The following is a 19,191-nucleotide window of genomic DNA, read 5'->3' on the forward strand; positions in this document are numbered from 1 at the left end:
CAGAAGTTTCATTTTTTTAACCTCTACCTGGAGTTCCCCTTTAAGGTAGTTTTATTCACATGAGTGGAAAAGCAGAAAATGAGTTATGTTTCAGTCTACATGACCTTCATCAGACTCATAAAGAGTCACTTGGGTGAGAAATCCAAGTCGTGCAATAATGATGTCAGCTTCAACGCTGGGTATGGTAGTGTTCAGAAAATCACAACCTTGTAGGTCCTGTTAACCGGAGGGTCCAGGTGCCGGCTGGACATTTTATGGTGGCGGATGCCTTACCAGGAGTAGGGAGATGCTGCAGCCTGGCAAGGCAATAATTTGATTGCATTACTATTTCAATGCATTGAATTGGTCTATCTGTGATCTCCTTATACAGCCTGCCTATGACTGACTGTATAAGTAGATCAATCACTGCTGCCACAAGTGCTTTCAGAAGGGCTGCCATGACAAGGGATTTGCTCCCCGCAATGTCATTATGACCAACAATGTGCAGCACTTCTGCTTAGATGCCGCTATAAGTTTCGACTGAAGGACTTACCGTTAAATGACCGCTATCAGCCCTGATGGTGGCCATAAGCAGTGGGTGTGAGCTGGAGAGAACAACTGGAGCTCTGAGTGACCTCAGCTTCATACTTCCCCATCTCATTTGGAGCAACAGTATGCCCTTGAGAGCCTTATGAGTTAGGAAAGTTTCATTTTGCTAACCCTGTACATGAGCAAAATAAAGATGCAGTCCATCTTGCCATTGGTCCTAGTCCTGCAAAAGGGAAAAACACACAGGCACATATTCCTTTTAAATTTTTACATTAATGAATTAAAGTACATCCTCCCCTAGCTTTGATAGGTGCCATCCTCAGCACTGTCTTTGTCCCACACACTTCAAGCATATCTTTTAATATTTTAATAGTAAAACCTTTTGACATCCTAGCTCAGACCCTGACTGATCAGTAAAATGAGTGGGAAGACGACCACACTGGTGCACATTCCTTTCACTGCTCTTTGTCTATGAGACCTAGATGGCCCCATAGATTTGCATTTGAGTGTTCATCCGAGTCATGGGACACAGAGCAGGGAGTAAACACGCTATGCATGCTCTTCTCTTGGCTCATTTTCTTTATTTGTTGTGGACTGAACATCTTTTTGGTCTCTGTGAAATATAAAAAGTTGCTGTCAGGTAGGAAACTGGGAAGACAATAGACTGGTGCAACCTTAACACTGGCACCCGCCCCAGCTCGCCCTGCCTACTTGCCACAACAGCTCTAAATAACTGCGAACAACTGGGCAGCGTTCCCTACACTGCAGTAAGTGCAAACACAAAACAAGACAAGACAAACAAACACAATAAAGAACAGTCAGCGGGCAAGGTTGGCAACAAACTGGCAGCAGAAGTACAAAGTCAGAATCCACAAGCAAGGTTGAGGTCAGAATCACTAATACAGATGGTAAGAAGATACAAGGACTAGGCGCAATACCAGACAGTAGACAAGGTAAATGGTGAAATAGAAGCCAGACACAGAAGCAAGGCAAGGAACACTGAGGACTAAGCGAGGAACACTGAATCAAAAGATAAAGGCAAGAAACAAGCAAAGGTGTCAGGAATACAGACAATATAGCAAAAGGCTGGATCTATCTGAACAGACAAGCTGGACAAAGCTATCAAGAGCCCAGACTGAAGGGAGAGACAAAGCTATAAAGGAACAGAAGTCCCGGACTCCAAGCTGATAGAGCAGGAGAAACACACAAGAGAATCTCAGAAAGCCAGAGGTGAAGAGACCTGTCAATGAGAACACAGCAGAGACAATTAGTGAATAGACCATAGCAAGGAAAGTGCAGGGAAAACTGAGAAAACATGGACCGGATCACAGAAGACATAAGCAAAGAACATAATAAAACCAGGAACGGACTTAGGGCCAAAAGAGCAGTCTTTGGCGCAGAGGTCGAATCTTTGCCGCAGAGGGTGGCACTGATGCCTTTTCAGGCACAATCATGACAGTTGCTTTTTATTGACAGGTACTATTTCAGTACAGGCCACCACGATCCCGGCTCACTCTAGGGCAGCTGGAGTCCACCTACGATCTCACTTATCCCAGCTTGATACTTCAGGCTACCACTACAATTTACTAAGGTGGCCGCTCTTCAAGATATAGAATGACAGTTTTTCTCTTCCTATTTCATACCAAACTATCCTGTTTTCCTGCACCTATTTCAAACTTGTGCTCCTGGGCAAAGGTGTGTTCCTGTGTCTGCTATTCTGTGTATGCTGACCTGTGCCTGCTTCTTGGATTACACTTGCCTAACTGACCTGTTCTGTACGGTTTTCCTCCTATGTTGCCAGCATAGACTATTTGACCCTGATCCAAAGCCACCTGCCCTGACCCTGGTGTTCTCTTTTAGCAGAGATCCACCTTATGCATCCTAAGGCTCTGTTCACATGGAGCAAAACTGACAGTCTATGGGAGGCTTGCGCACCTCCTCTCACCGCGCTGAAGAATAGACATGTCCATTCTGCCAGTTTTGCTCTGTGTGAATGGAGCCTAAAGTGGGATAAAGAGTGATGACCTAGAAGGCACTTAGACTCTGCTCCCTGGCATGGCCCAAAGTCAAACTAATTGAGTAGCACATCGGTTCCACATCTGCTGACCATTACAATATGGGGATGCCACAGAATGTAAAAAGGCATATTGGCAGTCAATTGTTCACTTGTTATTATATTTATGTAGATGACAGATATAACTATTAAGGCCCTATTACACTGAGCAATTATCTGACACATCGGGTAGATATCTCCCAGTGTAGTAAAGATAATGATTAGCTGAGGAGCGGGCATAGCTTAAAGATCATCCGCTGGTGGCTGCGCATAGCTCTGCGTAATAGCTGATACATGGCTGATGGCTGATTAAAGGAGTACTCCAGTGACGGTATATAGAAAATATAACAGATGTTATGCTTACCTCTCCATGCTTCCCCGGTGTCCTCCTTTTGTGTTTCTCAGTTGACCACAGCTGCTGCCGTCACTTCTGTAGATGAACCAGCCTCTGCCGTGACAGCCCGCTCAGTCAATCACTGGCCGCGGTGTTGTCCAAGTGGTTGGCTGAGCGGGCCGAAGTTAGCAGGACATCAGGGAGCCAGGAGAGGTACAGTAAGTAGGTACAGTATGTAGGAGTTTTTTTTTTTAAATCTAACGATGTCCACGCAGCCCGTGTTGCCCGATTATCAGGCAGTGTATGGGCTCAGTAAGCGGATCTAGGAGATTGACGTTTGCTTAGAGAAAGTCATTGGGCCGTGTAATAGGGCCCTAAAGAGGCTTTTGCATGGGACAATTATTGTGCAAAAATTGTTAAATCGTTCGCATTTAAGTGATAATCTTCTGGTGTAAATGCAGCAACAATCAAAAATGAACAAAAATTTGTTCATACGTTGTTGATTGCATCTTTTGAGCTGACCTTAAAATAATTGTTAATCGTTCTATAGTCTTTCAGTGCAAACACTCATGGTTCACAGTATAGAGAAATTATTCGAAGGCAATTATGATCATAATTACGATCCCATTTATGAATTTTTTATAGCTATTTATCTTCTCAGTACTGCAAGAAGTAGAAATAAATTTCAAATCTATATAACTTTCTGACACCAGTTGATTTGAAAGAAAAAGATTTTTGCTGGATTACCCTCTTTAAGCAAATTATCTGTATGGGTAAAAGGACCTTAATTTTATTCACATGTGTGTTCTACTCAAGTAACCTCTTTATTTTGTCCCTTCAGCTATCAGTTCCAACGTCTCTGACTTTGTTACCTGGACAAATAATTCAGCTAAAAGAAGTTTTAGAAAAGGAATCCACAAGAAGAGAATCAGAGACTTTTGAAGAAACACCTGTACCTTGCCTTTCCCCAGTTTTTCATTCAACTTATGAAGATGTAGAGAGTAAAGTTAATGAGATGCCTATGTATGTTTTTTTTAAATTCTCAAAAATAGTATCTGTAGTAAAACAAAATACATACATGTAAAATTAATATATAAATATAAGTACATGATTATAATATAATTATATTATTACTTTTACGTGTTGCCCACCATAAACCACAACAAAAATTATTATTTCTAAAGATTCAAATAAGTCTTGGTGACCAAAACATATGCATCATATTTTATAATCTATATGATTGGGGAAAACATCTTTGGAGTATGTTCACACAACTCGGCATGTAGATTATCAGTGCATGCCTTCTGCCCAGTCTGCCAGAAAATAATTAATTAATTATTTTCATTACAGACCCTAAGCAGCAATCTGTATAGATTATTGCTTACATAGATCTCTACTTACTGCCCCTCACCCCCTGGGCTAAGAGCAATGCTTTGGGACCAGCAAGGAAGGGATTAAGTGGGGATGCACAGCATTGACACTTAACACTCTAGGATCCAGACATTGAGCTGTAAAATATTCAGTTTGCCCATTGTAGAGGAGCAGAACACCAAATATTAAAAAATGGTTCTGGAAATGCTGCTCTTGGGAAACACAGGTGCAGGAATAAAGGCCTTTTTCAGATTAAAAAACAATGAATTACAGCCTTATGGATTGTACTTGAGTTCTTAATTAAAAGTAACCTGTCACCATGAAATGGCTGTTTAAAGCGAATGTACTATCCTATGTATAGAACAGCATAGGCGAGGGGAAGCTTCTACCACAGTCTTTTTTTGGGGCCGGGCTGGCCGCCCCCGGTGGGAGGAAAACCCCTGCCCCTCTATGACGCAGCTTCATTAATTCTAATTTCCCACTGCCGGGGGTTCACCCCGACCCGGTGCCGGTGAATAGAATGGTGCCGTACACAGAAACCAGGCAGCGGTTAAAAGAAAGTATGCAAAAGAACACTGCAGAGACACCATCACATGTCTCGACGTCAGTGAACTAGCCAGACCATCCCTCTGGGAAGGAACAACCGAGCCAAAGGCGTTCTCCAGTCAAGGAAACCACCTCAGCAAGGTATCCATCCACAGACAGCTGTTTCAGGGTTTTTGCCCCTCATCAGTGTGGAGTAGGTTTCTGGCTAGTGGGAGCAATCACTAGTAAGTGCATGCAAAAGGACGCTGGTTGACCTCAGGGAGATCAACCAAAACACCGCAGAGACACCATCACGTGTCTCAACGTCAGTGTATTCTAGAACATTGCCCCCTGGAAATTAAATATGCAAAAGAACACTGCAGAGACACCATCACATGTCTCGACGTCAGTGAACTAGCCAGACCTTCCCTCCGGGAAGGAACAACCAAGCCAAAGGCGTTCTCCAGTCAAGGAAACCACCTCAGCAAGGTATCCATCCACAGACAGCTGTTTCAGGGTTTTTGCCCCTCATCAGTGTGGAGTAGGTTTCTGGCTAGTGGGAGCAATGACTAGTAAATGCATGCAAAAGGACGCTGGTTGACCTCAGAGAGATCAACCAAAACACCACAGAGACACCATCACGTGTCTCAACGTCAGTGTATTCTAGAACATTGCCCCCTGGGAAATCAAATATGCAAAAGTACACTGCAGAGACACCATTACATGTATTGACGTCAGTGAACTAGCCAGACCTTCCCTCCGGGAAGGAACAACCAAGCCAAAGGTGTTCTCCAGTCAAGGAAACCACCTCAGCAAGGTATCCATCCACAGACAGCTGTTTCGGGGTTTTTGCCCCTCATCAGTGTGGAGTAGGTTTCTGGCTAGTGGGAGCAATGACTAGTAAGTGCATGCAAAAGGACACTGGTTGACCTCAGGGAGATCAACTAAATCACCGCAGAGACACCATCACGTGTCTCAACGTCAGTGTATTCTAGAACATTGCCCCCTGGGAAATCAAATATGCAAAAGAACACTGCAGAGACATCATCACATGTCTCGACATCAGTGAACTAGCCAGACCTTCCCTCCGGGAAGGAACAACCAAGCCAAAGGCGTTCTACAGTCAAGGAAACCACCTCAGCAAGGCATCCATCCACAGACAGCTGTTTCGGGGTCTGGCTAGTTCACTGACGTCGAGACATGTGATGGTGTCTCTGCAGTGTTCTTTTGCATATTTGATTTCCCAGGGGGCAATGTTCTAGAATACACTGACGTTGAGACACGTGATGGTGTCTCTGCGGTGTTTTGGTTGATCTCCCTGAGGTCAACCAGCGGCCCCCGGGCAGTTAAGGGGATAGTCTCATTCAATGACTAACGGCCTTCTGTCAATCCCTGAGCAGGACTGCACATTGGCCTCTTAAGCCCAAAATGAGGTGTTATTTAAATGAATGAAATAAATTTATTTTTTTCCTCTCATATTATATCAGTACAGCTCATGCTGCTCTATACTAGTGAGTTGAGGGTAGGACTCTCAGCTCTTCTACACCTCTACATTGCTTACATCTAGAGATGAGCGAGCCTCGTCTGGACCACAACGTGCAGCATTTGATTACCGGTGCCTGAAGAAGTTGGATGCAGCCCTGGGGAGTCCTGGAAAACATGGGTACAGCCTATGGCTGGATCCATGTTTTCCAGGCAGTCTTAGGGCTGTATCCAACTTCTTCAGCCACCGGTAATCAAACGGGTTTGGATGAACTTAAAGTGACACTGTCACCTCCTTTTTGCATTCTGACATCTCTACACAGGTGTAAAGGATAAATTTAGCGCTTTTCATACCTTATTTTATATCATACGTCATGGTGCTTGTTCAAGTAAAAAATTATCTTTTATCAACTGCAGATTGTGTTAAGTGGGCGTGGCCTCGCAGCATTAGCGCCACTTAGCCCCGCCCACAATACCACAGTTGGCCCCACCCCCTCGCCGCCCACTGGAACAGGCTGGCCGAAAGGTCTAGGTCCCACCCCCTTTTCGGTGGCCAACAAATGGGCGTCAAGGGGGCGGGCCACGCCCACTTAATACAATCTGCAGTTGATAAAAGGACACTTTTTACTTGAACAAACACCATGACATATGATATGAAATAAGGTATGAAAAACGCTATATTTACCCTTTACACCTGTGTAGAGATGTCAGAATGCACAAAGGGGGTGACAGTGTCACTTTAAGCATGTTTGAGGTTTGCTCATCTCTATTTACATCTCTTTGCACTTGCGCAGAAACTAATTTCTTTAGCAGCCTTTTCTCATTCATGTTGTATGTTTTATAGTGTTTGTGCTATATAAAAATGAAAAGGCTGCAGTTAGCTTGAACTCCCTGATGACTCCATTAAACAACTGATTGGTTGGGGTGCCAAGAGTTGGACCCCAACTTATATAATATTGTTGGCCTATCAATCTTAAAACCTTGGATAACCTTTTTAAAGAAGTAAGATGTCAGGAACTTACCTGACCGCGCTCCAGCGACGTCTGTCCCGGCTGGAGCGCAGCGCCGCCTTCCTCTCCGAGGCCGGGTGACATCACGGAGACCCGTCGGCGTCCCTGGTTACGTGTGGCAGCTCGGCTGAGCGTTGTACACTCAGCTGAGCAGTATCAGGCTCAAGCTGAGTGGCAGACGCCACTGCCACCCGGCTTGCAGCCTGCTCATGTGTTGTAATCAGGACTCAGGAGTCACTCTCTGGTCTGGGCTCCTGGTCCTGTATCTAAAGAGCCAGCGGTCAATTTCTGATCGCTGGCTATTAGGTTAACTCTCTGGTCCCAGCTCCCCTGTGTCTGTCCCTGTGAACCCCTTCTTACTCCCACTGACTGCCGTGTTACCTCCCGCCTGACCTTTCACAATCCGATTGCCTTCTGACTTTGTGCTGCGCTGCCCGTTTGGTTTTCGACTTGGCCTCTTTACTATTCTTATTGTGTTTGTCTGTTTGTTTCGTTCTGTATTCCACGTATTCGGTACAGGGAATACCTTCGTGGTTGTCAACAGCCGCCTAGGGCCGGTTGAGGCAAGTAGGTAGGGACAGTGGGGTGGGTGCACTAGGGCTCACTGTCTCGTCCTGTTCATATTCCGCAATCCTGACATAAGATTACTGTAATTTCTACTTTTGTAGTTTCTCTGTGAGGTAAAATACCAGTGAAGTAACCAGAAATGGGAATTCTTTATCCATATCCTTGGATTGATCCATAATATATTGGTAATGGAAATGTTTATTATGATTACTATAGATGAATATACAGCAGAATGACATACATTAACTGCTTCTTTATCTTTCAGTGTTCCCACAGTCATTTTTATTATGACTTTTTTATCTCCCTGTCCTTTAAAATCATATAAAATAATATACTGCACAAACATTGTCATAAATCTTTGTAGCTGCCAGTTTCAATAACTTTTTTCTTTTTGTTTAATTTTTTAAAGGTGCTTTTACACTGTAACTCGACAACAAGCTACTGAGATGCTCATAAATGATGAAGATAGTGGCAATTTAATTCTTAGACCTGGTGCAGACTGCAAGAACTTTGCTGTAACAATTCGTGAGCCCACGGAAAATAGGTAACTTTATGAAACTTAGAACAATGTACAGTTTTTATTACACAGATTCCATACATAGACAAAGACTTTAGAAGGGTATTCACTCAAACATAACCTTTGAAATGTTGCTGCCTATGGTGAGACTAACAATTCATTCCATACTTGTTAGTATCTATTCAGTCTATTCAGGTGGGAGACTTAAGCCTATCTCGCACATAGGAAAAATCAGTGAACGACTGTTTACACGGAACGATCTGCAAATTTTTTGCGAACGATCAACAACGATTTATTAACATGTTCAAAGATCAAAATTAACGATTTTTAGCTAATCGCTTGATCGTTCGCTGCGTTTACACGGAACAATTATTGCTCAATGCGATCGTTATCGCGAAAATTCGCCCGATAATCGTTCCGTGTAAACGTAGCATTAGGGTCCATTTACACAGAAAGATTATCTGACAGATTATCTGCCAAAGATTTGAAGCCAAAGCCAGGAACAGACCATAAACCGAGATCAGATCATAAAGGAAACACTGAGATTTCTCCTCTTTTCAAATCCATTCCAGGCTTTGGCTTCAAATCTTTGGCAGATAATCTGTTAGATAATCTTTCTGTGTAAATGGACCCTTATGGTACGTTTACACGGAGCGATAATTCGTCCGATCGTACGATTAACGATTTCGAAGTAACAATTTTTTTTTTTATAACGATCAGCGTTTAGATGGAACGATATATCGTACAGAAATTTTTTTTGCGATCGTTTTGCGATAGCTTAAGCCTATCTCTTACATAGGAAAAATCAGTGAACGACTGTTTACACGGAACAATCTGCAAATTTTTTGCGAACGATCAACGGCGATTTATTAACATGTTCAAAAAACAAAATGAACGTTTTTTTAGCTAATTGCTTGATCGTTCGCTGCGTTTACACGGAACAATTATCGCTCAATGCAATCGTCATTGCGAAAATTCGCCCGATAATCGTTCCGTGTAAACGTAGCATTAGGGTCCATTTACACAGAAGTATTATCTGACAGATTATCTGCCAGGAATGGATTTGAAACTAGGAGAAGTCTCAGGCTTTCCTTTATGACCTGATCTCTGTTTATAGTCCGTTCCTGGCTTTGGCTTCAAATCTTTGGCAGATAATCTGTCAGATAATCTTTTTGTGTAAATGGACCCTTTGATTTAGAACACTCCCACCTGCAACTAGCTAGGCTTTTATATGGGTGACTGGGTCTAACCTCCTATTGGTGGGGTTGTGAAAAAAGGAAGAGTGTGAGTGGCTGAGAGCTGTATGTGGTACCTGCAGCTGTGATTGGTGGAAACAGAGAACATACTATACAGAGGTAAACGCTTTATACTGCAGCTGTGCTCTTACAAACAGACAGTTAGGGGAAAGTGAGACACCAAGTGGTGAAAATACAAAATGGCAGCTTCATCCCCTTTGTGTGACACCTGAGATCCACTTTGTGTGACACCTTTTACCGAGGTGACTTAAAACTTAGTGGACTACCCGTACCGGGACACTACACAAGGGCATGAGAAGAAAGTTATTGAACAGAAAGAGAATTAAGGCCATATTACATAGAGAAACCATTGTTTGAAAAAATTGCTATAACGACCGAAAAAGAGTGATTATCTGCCCATGTAATAACACCCAATGATAAAACGGCGAATGAAAAGTTGTTAATCATTGTCTTTCAACATGGTGGAAAAAAAAAAAAAATTTCGGTAGTTCACTGATCGTTCACATATCTGTTTGTCAATTGCAGATAAAATATGCTGTGTGGGTTGTCCAGAGAAATGATTAGCAACCATATAACAAGGCAAAAATCATCATTCATAACAGCAATAAAAGCGATAATTGCTATGTAATATAGGGAGTTTAGACAAGAATCTGAGGAGTTTAGAGATAAAGGGGGGATAGGCATGTGGTTATCTGAACAGGACAGGTTTTTCAGTTAAAAAAATTGAGTGTTTTAAGGGAAAGATGCCAGAGGAGGAGGGAGAGGTTTAATATTTTAGTTATGAGACTAGTGACAGCAGGAGAGAGAGAGTATGGAAGAGCTGTGAGGGAATAGGGTTTGTAGAGCAGGTAGTGGGGCAAGAGGAACTGAGAATCGTGGAGACTTCTACCCCTGTTACTGGGTCAAGAGCTGACGGGATAAAAAAAAAACGTGTTTGATATTGTTAGCTTTGAAATAGGTGGCATGGACTTCATAACAGAGGTCAGAGGCCCCTAGCAACCAATCAGATTCCACCTTTCATTTTTCAACGAATCTGTGAGGAATGAAAAGTGGAATCTGATTGTTTGCTAGGGGCAAGTAAGACAATTCTTCTTTATAGAGACTATAGGGGAAGGCTGGCTACTATATAAGAGACTACAGGGGAGGGCTGGCTACTATTTAAGAGACTATGGGGGGTGGCTACTATATAAAAGACTATGGGGGAGGGCTGGCTACTATATAAGAGACTATGGGGGAGGGCAGGCTACTATATAAGAGACTATGGGGGAGGGCAGGCTAATATATAAGAGACTATGGGGCAGGGCTGGCTACTATATGAGACTATGGGGGAGGGCTGGCTACTATATAAGAGACTATTGGCGAGGGCTGGCTACTGTAGAAGACTATTGGAGAGGGCTTGCTACTATAGGAGACTATTGAGGAGGGCTGGCTACTATATAGGACACTTGGGGGGCTGTCTAGTATTTGGGCACTTATTTGAGCACTACCGGGAGGGCTGGCTACTATGTCGGACAATTTTGGTTGGGTTGGCTACTACATGGGTTTGGGTTTAATCATATCATAGCAATTTATCATGTCATTTATCATAGTGAACAGTGCTGGGAGATGCACACCACTGACAGTGCCAGGACCACTACATTCGCGCTTCAATAATTATCATGGTTGGCCCACGACTTGGTCCAATTTTTTAATTTTGGCCCACTGTGTATTTGAGTTTAACACCACTGGTCTAGAACATGTTGTTCTGTTTCTGGTTCTGACCCTTGGCACCACTGTGCCCCCACCCCCACTCTGGTAAACAGATGCCTGCTCTGGTTCCCTCCTGTTCTCTCCCATGCTGCAGACACTGCCATTACCATTACCCACCCCCGCTACAAAGATTACTGCTCTGGCTCCCTCCTGCTCACTCCCACGCTGAGCACACAACCTGCCCACTTGGGCATCAGCTCTGTTACGTGATGCGCACATCAGCCTGCTACATTATGGATGCGTGAGCTCTACTACATCATGCGTGGATCAGCTTTGCTACATCATGCACGGATCAGCTCTGCTTCATCATGCGCATATGAGCACTGCTACATCATGTGATCATGTGCAGATCAGCTCTGCTACATCATGTATGGATCAGCTCTGCTTCATAATCAGCTAGAATGAAATACATACTGGCATCATGTGATGCAAAGTCAGTGAAAAAACAGTCCTGTGTTTACTTGCAATAGTAATTTCAGCAGTGTTCTTTAAGGCAATTTCTGCCCCATGTCCTGAAAGGGTTAAATATACTGTACATGGCTTTACCAATGTTACATTGCCGTGTTCCTATTTTTCTTCTTTTTTAATGTTTGCAGCTGCAGGCCTCAGGTGAAACATTACAAGATACTGAGAACAGATCGCGGCTTCACCATCGAATTAGAGAGGCCTGTAAGTTTATATATTGTTCTTGTTGGACCCATCAACATGATGTTATTTTAAATGCATTTGTTGTATGTAAACAACACATTTCTTACATTTATGGCTATAGAGCCTGTCATACACCTGCTTTTTTATACAAAATATTGGCCAGCACATCCTGTAGAACTATTATAACTACAGAGGAGCACATCGCCATGGCTGTAATACAGAAGCAAACACTAAAAAGTACACACAAAAACAGCACAATGCAAATATTTAAAAAAAAAAGGACAAAATTGATCAGCTCTCCTAGAACACCGTTTACACTAGGCAGGAGCACGTTGCTATGGTTGAAATTGCAAACACACAAAAACACAGAAAAATGCAACAGCTCACCGCAACAGCAAGATACAGACCCACCATAGACATGAAAATAGTTAAAAGCAGCCTCCCCAACTGCTAAAAAAAACTCCCACAAAAATAATGAGGCTCTTGGTTACTATTTGCAAACCGTGTAAACTGCCTCACCACGGTAAGGTGGACTCATATCGAGGCAGACCCTACACTGTACTATGGCCTCTCCACGTCGTGTAATACGCCTATGGGTGGGACAGGTGGAGTGCACGACCAAGTAGTGGCTGCCTCTACTTGGTCGTGCACTCCACCTGTCCCACCCAGGCGGTGCAATTATTTTTGCAGGTATTAGACGGATTATTTTTGTGGGAGTTTTTTTTAGCAGTTGGGGGGGCTGCTTTTAACTATTTTCAATGCAAATACTAAGGTATAGTGTATGTATAATCTAGATTTTTTTTTATTGCAATACTGTTATTGAAAAAAAAATGAGGTTCTTAGCTAGCCATTTGATCAAATTAGGTGTTTACCATCTTACCATGATAAAGTGACCGCAACAAAAATGAACCCTACACTATAGATATGCCTCTCCTGGGCCAGCAATAAGCCTACACATTTTGGTCATGTAGGGTGTGGCACATTGTGGTGTGCTATGCCTTTTTAATCTTTTCTTTTTAACCTTTTTATTTTGGTTGATTCATTTAGTCATGTTCACTAAATATGTATTTTTTTATTTCTTTGATACTAAGGTCATACTGAACAGCCTTGATGAAGTAGTTAATCACTTTATTAAAGAAACCAGAGGGAAACTGAAGCCATTTATTTCCAGTATTTATGACACACAGATTGGTATGATTTATTTTATATTTTTTATACTATTTTTATTTCATTATACTGTCTAAATTTATTGTGTATGTAACAAAGAACCAGCAAAACCACAGCTAAAACATTTTAAATTAGGGCATAAAAGATCACGTGTGGCCAAAACACTTCTGGTACAGTACAACTAAACTAACTACCAAACTACTAAACTACCAAATAGTGCATTTATTTGAGCTGCAGATTCTGTAATTTATTAAATCCGACTGATATTTAGAGTGAATATTGTGAGAGCTGTGGAAGAAGACTAAATACAGGTAACCAGCTAGCCAAAACCTTTGAATTACTTATCGACAGTTTTATATTATATTTACGGAGAAGTCCAGGCAGACCTCTTTTTTTCACTGGAGCTGGAAAGGTAAGAGCATGTTTTTTCTTTTATCCTCTCCCTCCCTGGCACTTGTGAAAAAAGAGGACTGCCCGGACTTTTCCTTTAATATATTACTATATAACACTATTATATACAGTTGCAAAAAAAAAAAATCACTTAGGTACAAAGTACACACATGGGGGGACTGAATGTAACTAACTAATATGTCAACCTAAATATAAAACGTTTCGGGCTGTCGGGATATTGTAACAGAAAAAGAAAGGATTTTTTACAGGGTTATCCTAAAATTACAATTTATAGCATGCCTATGGATGTAATGCTGGTTCTTGGACTTGTACTGGCACTTACTACCGCTGGGCTGCAGTTCCTGTTCTGGCAAATAGGGGCCACGCCTTTTTACTGGCCCCAATATAAAACATCAGTGTGTGGATCTCTTATGTGTGCTTTACTTATCCCTGCTTGGCATTACCTATTTGAAGCTGCTCCACCTGCACCCCCGTGCCTGCGCAATACTGTAATTCTGCCATATTGAAGATGTGTTCCTTCTGATCCGCAATGCTTTATCTGATATGTGCATGTTTACCTGAGATTGCTTCTGCCTTTGTGTGTGACCCGGATCATGGACACTGACACCTGTACCTTGCCGACTTTTTATTGTGCTGGTACCAGAACATCTTCAGCTTTGCTACATCAATAATTTTTAGACTACTTAACCCTTGCTGGGCTGAATTTGCTGCCGCAGGCCAGCACCACCCACTTGATCTGCTTTTTCCTACTGACTGTTTAGTCTACACTGGACTGTGCTGTGTCCCCTGCTGTTACCGCCAAGCTTCTGACTTGTTGCATCAGCCTCCCATCTGCCTGTGTTCCCGATGTCTGACACTGGGACTGTCTAGGTTGCTTGGCCAGCCAATACCTATACTGGAACCACTCTTGGGCTAGTGACCTGGTATCATCTAGCAGAAGTCCAGCTTTCGCTTCTAGAATTAATGATGAAAATTGGATACTTAGGCTCCACTCCTGAGTTTGGCCATAAGTCAAACAGGTAAAGTAACATGGTGGGTCCACAATCATTGGGGTGTTAAAGTGAGATAGATGTTAAATGATTGGTGGGGATGTGACTCCGATCAATCACAGGAATGGTGCTATGGAGTGCTCCTTTGTGAATTGAACGGCATATGCATACTTGACCGCCACTTCTTCACACACTATGGGGCTGCTCAAGATAGCCATGCCCTGAACATCTCCATTTTATCTGTTATTCTTGTAATTTTCATGGCATTTGATTCCAGTGGCAGTGCGCATACACAAAAACTACTAACCTCAAACAAAAGCGCCCCATTCCTGCATTTGGTGTTGTTTTTAGCAACAAGGACTCTTGAGAAATCTCAGGATAACCAATTTTATTGTATAAAGATGGTAAAATGATTTAAAAAAAAGTAGTCAATATAGAAAATGGTATACATTTGACATCACCATAAACATATTGACCATCAGAATAAAGTTAAAATAGAGCAAAACTCATTTTTTTTTTCCACAAAAAATAAGCCTACATGTGGCTACATAAATGGAGACAATAAAAAGTTATGGCTCTTACGAGCTGGGGATGAAAACAAAAAAAAAAGAGAAAAAAAAATGCCACTCTCAGAAGGCCAAAATAAGCAGTGCAATAAGGCCAAAGGGCCACAATTCTGTAAACAGGTCCCTGGTATCCTTTCTAAAGGGGCTTACATTTATGGGGAGTGTGTTTTTGGTGGCACAAGTTGAGAATAACATTTCATGCACTGAAATAGCATATCTGGAAAATATTTGTGGGTTTTTGCTTAAAAAATGGTGTGTGAACATGGCGTATATAGTGTGCGGTCTGTTATATACACCCCTGGTTTCATATCATGGACTGAACACTTACCGTATCTGTACAGGGACTTATGCATCATAATTCATCATAATGCAGTGAGCTCCCGAACAGTTAGGGCACTATACTACTGAACTGATACAACTTTGTCAGTTTGGTAACTTAGTGCTCTGGCCATTGTGGAGCCCAATAGAGTTTGTGATTTATCCAAAAGCCACATAAAATAGAAAGCTCAACTCTGTTAATACATGGTTTCTTTTCTTGTCTCAGATTACAGTGTGAAAGAGAGTAAAAGAGAGGCCGCTGATGAGACTGACCAGCCCAAGAAGCCTCAGACCAAAATTCAGCAGTTAGTGAATCAGTTTTCACAAGACAAATCCTTACCAATTCGTGGAAAGGAAAATGCCTACGTAAACGGTGATTAATTGACAAAATTTAAGGGGTTACAAAGAATCCCAGTGCAGATCAGTGGACAGCTGCACCTGACACCGGAAGATTGAGCCAAGTTCCCTGAACAAGCTCTAATGAGTAGAAAAATGCTGCGTTTACACGGAACGATAGTTCGAAATCGTTAATCATACGATCAGGCGAAGTAACAATTTTTTAAAATAACGATCAGCATTTAGACGGAATGATATATCGTATGGAAAATGCGTTTTGCGATCATTTTGCGATCGCTTAAGCCTATCTTGCACATAGGTAAAATCGGTGAACGACTGTTTACACGGAACGATCTGCGATTTTTTTTTGCGAACGACGATTTAAGAACATGTTCAAAGATCAAAATGAACGATTTCTCGCTCGTGGTTCTATCGTTCGCTGCGTTTACATGTACGATTATCGTTTGAATTTGATCGTTATCGTGCAAATTCACACGATAATCGTTCCGTGTAAACGCAGCAAAAGGCTCATTAATGGAAAGGTGGGGAGCATATTAATGGGAACACGATCTACAGGCATCAGCTGGGGCTGCAATCTCTACTGGGATTCTTTGTGACAGGTACCATTTAAATTATTAGACATTAAGCCTTATTTATAGTTTTGAAAGCAGAATTTTATATATGGGGCTCCCTAAGAACATATCTGGAACCTTACGTTCATGAAAACACTAGAGGAGGAGTTGAGAGCTGCAGTCGGGCATGTGCACGTCCGTTTCTTTTCAAGGATGAAAATCTGGATCCTCTAATTTTTATCGGCAAAAAATCATCCGTATTGCATCTATAGTGTGTTCCGTATTGCAATCCGTTTTTGCTGATCTGCAAAGAAGAAAAAAAGGGGACGGCAAAAACGATGTCTCAACCCCAAAAAAGGTCACATGGTTGTCTGGGGGCCATTTTACAGTCATTTCTAGCAGGCGGGATATTTCTGGCAGGAGGAGTTTGGTGATTGCGGATTGCAATGTACTCTCAAATTTTGCACTCTCCATAGACTTTTATTGGGGTGTCTGTTCTGTAATAAGAGACAGTATTAGAACATGTCCTATTTTTTTCGTTGCGGATCCGTAAATTAACTGGATGTATGAATAGCACCATTGAAAATAATGGGTTGTAATGTATTCTGTATTTCCTGGTCCCTAAAAACAAATGAAAAATACTGACGTGTGAATAAGGCCTAAGGGGGAGAATCACACAGAAAACCAAGCTGTTCCCATCAGCTCCATTGAGCACTGGAACTGGTCGTTCCTTGAAGTATGCAAGCAGGTTTACATGCCAAGCTTTCAGCTGCACTCCAATCGTCCCTGGTAGTGCATGACACTATTGTTGTTTGGAGAGAGATACAGAAGGCTTTTGGCCTCTCCTTTTTTTCTTTCCAAGATTATCCAGAATTTACCCAGAATTTCCTCTCAGCAGAGATCTTACTTTTATTCACTGGAAGGAACAGGAAATATGCACAGTGACTCCTTTGATGTATACCATGTAAAATCTGTGAGACTCACACTTTCTTAAGACCCTACAGATTCTCTTATTTTCCAAGAGCAGACTTGTAATGTGAATAGTAAAGATGAGCGAACCTGCCGAGGTTCGGATTCGTATGAACCTGAACTCTCGGCTTCTGACTGCCGCTGTCTGCCGGCTCCGTGAAAAGAGGGTCGATACAGCTGGAGGACCGCCTGGAAAACTGGGATACAGCCTATGGCTATGGCTGTATCCCAGTTTTCCAGGCGGTCCTCCGGCTGCATTTACCCTCTCCACGGAGTCGGCAGACAGCGGCAGTCAGAAGCCGAGAGTTCAGGTTCATACGAACCGGAACCTCGGCAGGTTCGCTCATCTCTAGTGAATAAGGAGGCAGTATCTACAGGGTTTGATGACATTTTTGGACCAGGCCCTAGGAGAATTTCTCTTTCATTTTTGTATAAGGTTTTGAGGAACATAATCCTGAAAATGACTACTGCAAGTGGGAAGACATTACCCAAGATCCTAAAATCAGAGACAAGATTGTGGATGGCTGGGCCAAAATACCGTCCTGTGTCATTAATGAACAGTGGAGGGCACTCTATTTTTACCACATCTCTGCCACATCTCTCCCCTGCTTTTTTTTTTTTTCAATAAGTGAAAGGTGTTCATTCTAGGCCATTATTCAAGGGCTGAAATTGATCCCTTTCACTATACTGGTACCTTTAAAGCTAACCTGGGGGGACTTTTGGGTTCCCTACAAGTATTAACCTGACATGGTACCACCTTATATGTTTTTGTCAGCTGTGGTGGTTGTTCAGTTAGGATCCTGTTGGTGTGCAGATTCGTCATTTTATCTTTTTATTGTGTCACTATTTGGAATATTTAATAAAGAATTTGTGTTATTTTTTGACTGGCTTATTTTTTATATTGGTATTGTGTAGTGCTAGATGTTTGGGGCCCTATATTATTGCTACTTTTCACCCCCATTACAGTACATATGCTATTATTTAGTTGGTTGTTCTCTGTACTATTATTGTTGGTGTTTGTCCTGATCCTGTGTACTTGCTTTGACATTGTTCTCTATGAAGTGATGTTTTCATATTTCTCTTTTCTGCTTTTTTTATTTTTTCATTTACACATTTTATAAAAAGAAGTAAAGACACCAACAAATTTATTCTTGATATTATAATGTGATTCTGACTAATCCCATTCACACAAGTTAACCCCTTCACGTCAGCCACACGTATATATGGTACCAGCTGCACATACCTTGTGCAGAGGGGTCCTGCACACATCAGTGTCCCGGGAGCTGAGGATAATGACAGGCAGCTGTGATCCCACAGCTGCCTGTCATTAACACCTTAAATGCTGTGATGCACAGCGATCACAGCGTTTAAGGTAGTCAGTGACAGGACAAGCACCTGTCACTGACTGATCAGGACCCAGAGTCCCTATTGCTTGCACCAACGGACGGGGGTAAGCCCCTTACCTCCATCCTGTCGGATCGTCCATCTGTGCATACAGTCTGCTCTCAGGCAGGCTCTATGCATAGATCGCCAATAACACTGATCTATGCTATGTTAAGGCATATCATAGATCAAAATATGTAATCTAATAATTGCATGTTTTACAGTAAAATTTGTGTTTAAAAAAGTTTAATAACAAAAAGTTTTTAAAAGCATTTTGAAAAACCCTTATATAACCCCCCCAATAAAAGTTTAAAAAAAAACCTTGCCCATTATAAAAATCAAAATGTGTAGCATAAATAAATAAATAAATAAACATATTATATATTGTATCGTGCGTAATTGTTCGACATATTAAAATATAACATTATTGTTCCCACACG

General features: G+C 42.0%; 1 protein-coding gene across 2 annotated transcripts in view; it reads left to right on the forward strand.

Moving 5' to 3' along the window:
- Positions 1–19,191, forward strand: part of LOC138797642 (signal-transducing adaptor protein 1-like) — a 66,758-nt gene that overhangs the window by 35,265 nt on the left and 12,302 nt on the right. The window contains exons 5-9 of one of the 2 annotated variants that reach the window (XM_069978060.1): positions 3,757–3,938; positions 8,280–8,414; positions 11,989–12,061; positions 13,132–13,231; positions 15,718–15,864. In XM_069978060.1, coding sequence (XP_069834161.1) covers positions 3,757–3,938; positions 8,280–8,414; positions 11,989–12,061; positions 13,132–13,231; positions 15,718–15,864 — 637 coding nt within the window. The remainder of the gene's footprint in view (positions 1–3,756; positions 3,939–8,279; positions 8,415–11,988; positions 12,062–13,131; positions 13,232–15,717; positions 15,865–19,191) is intronic. The other variant, XM_069978061.1, reaches the window with a different exon arrangement.

The sequence above is a fragment of the Dendropsophus ebraccatus genome, chromosome 7 (genome assembly GCF_027789765.1).
Source record: "Dendropsophus ebraccatus isolate aDenEbr1 chromosome 7, aDenEbr1.pat, whole genome shotgun sequence".
Taxonomy (NCBI): domain Eukaryota; kingdom Metazoa; phylum Chordata; class Amphibia; order Anura; family Hylidae; genus Dendropsophus; species Dendropsophus ebraccatus.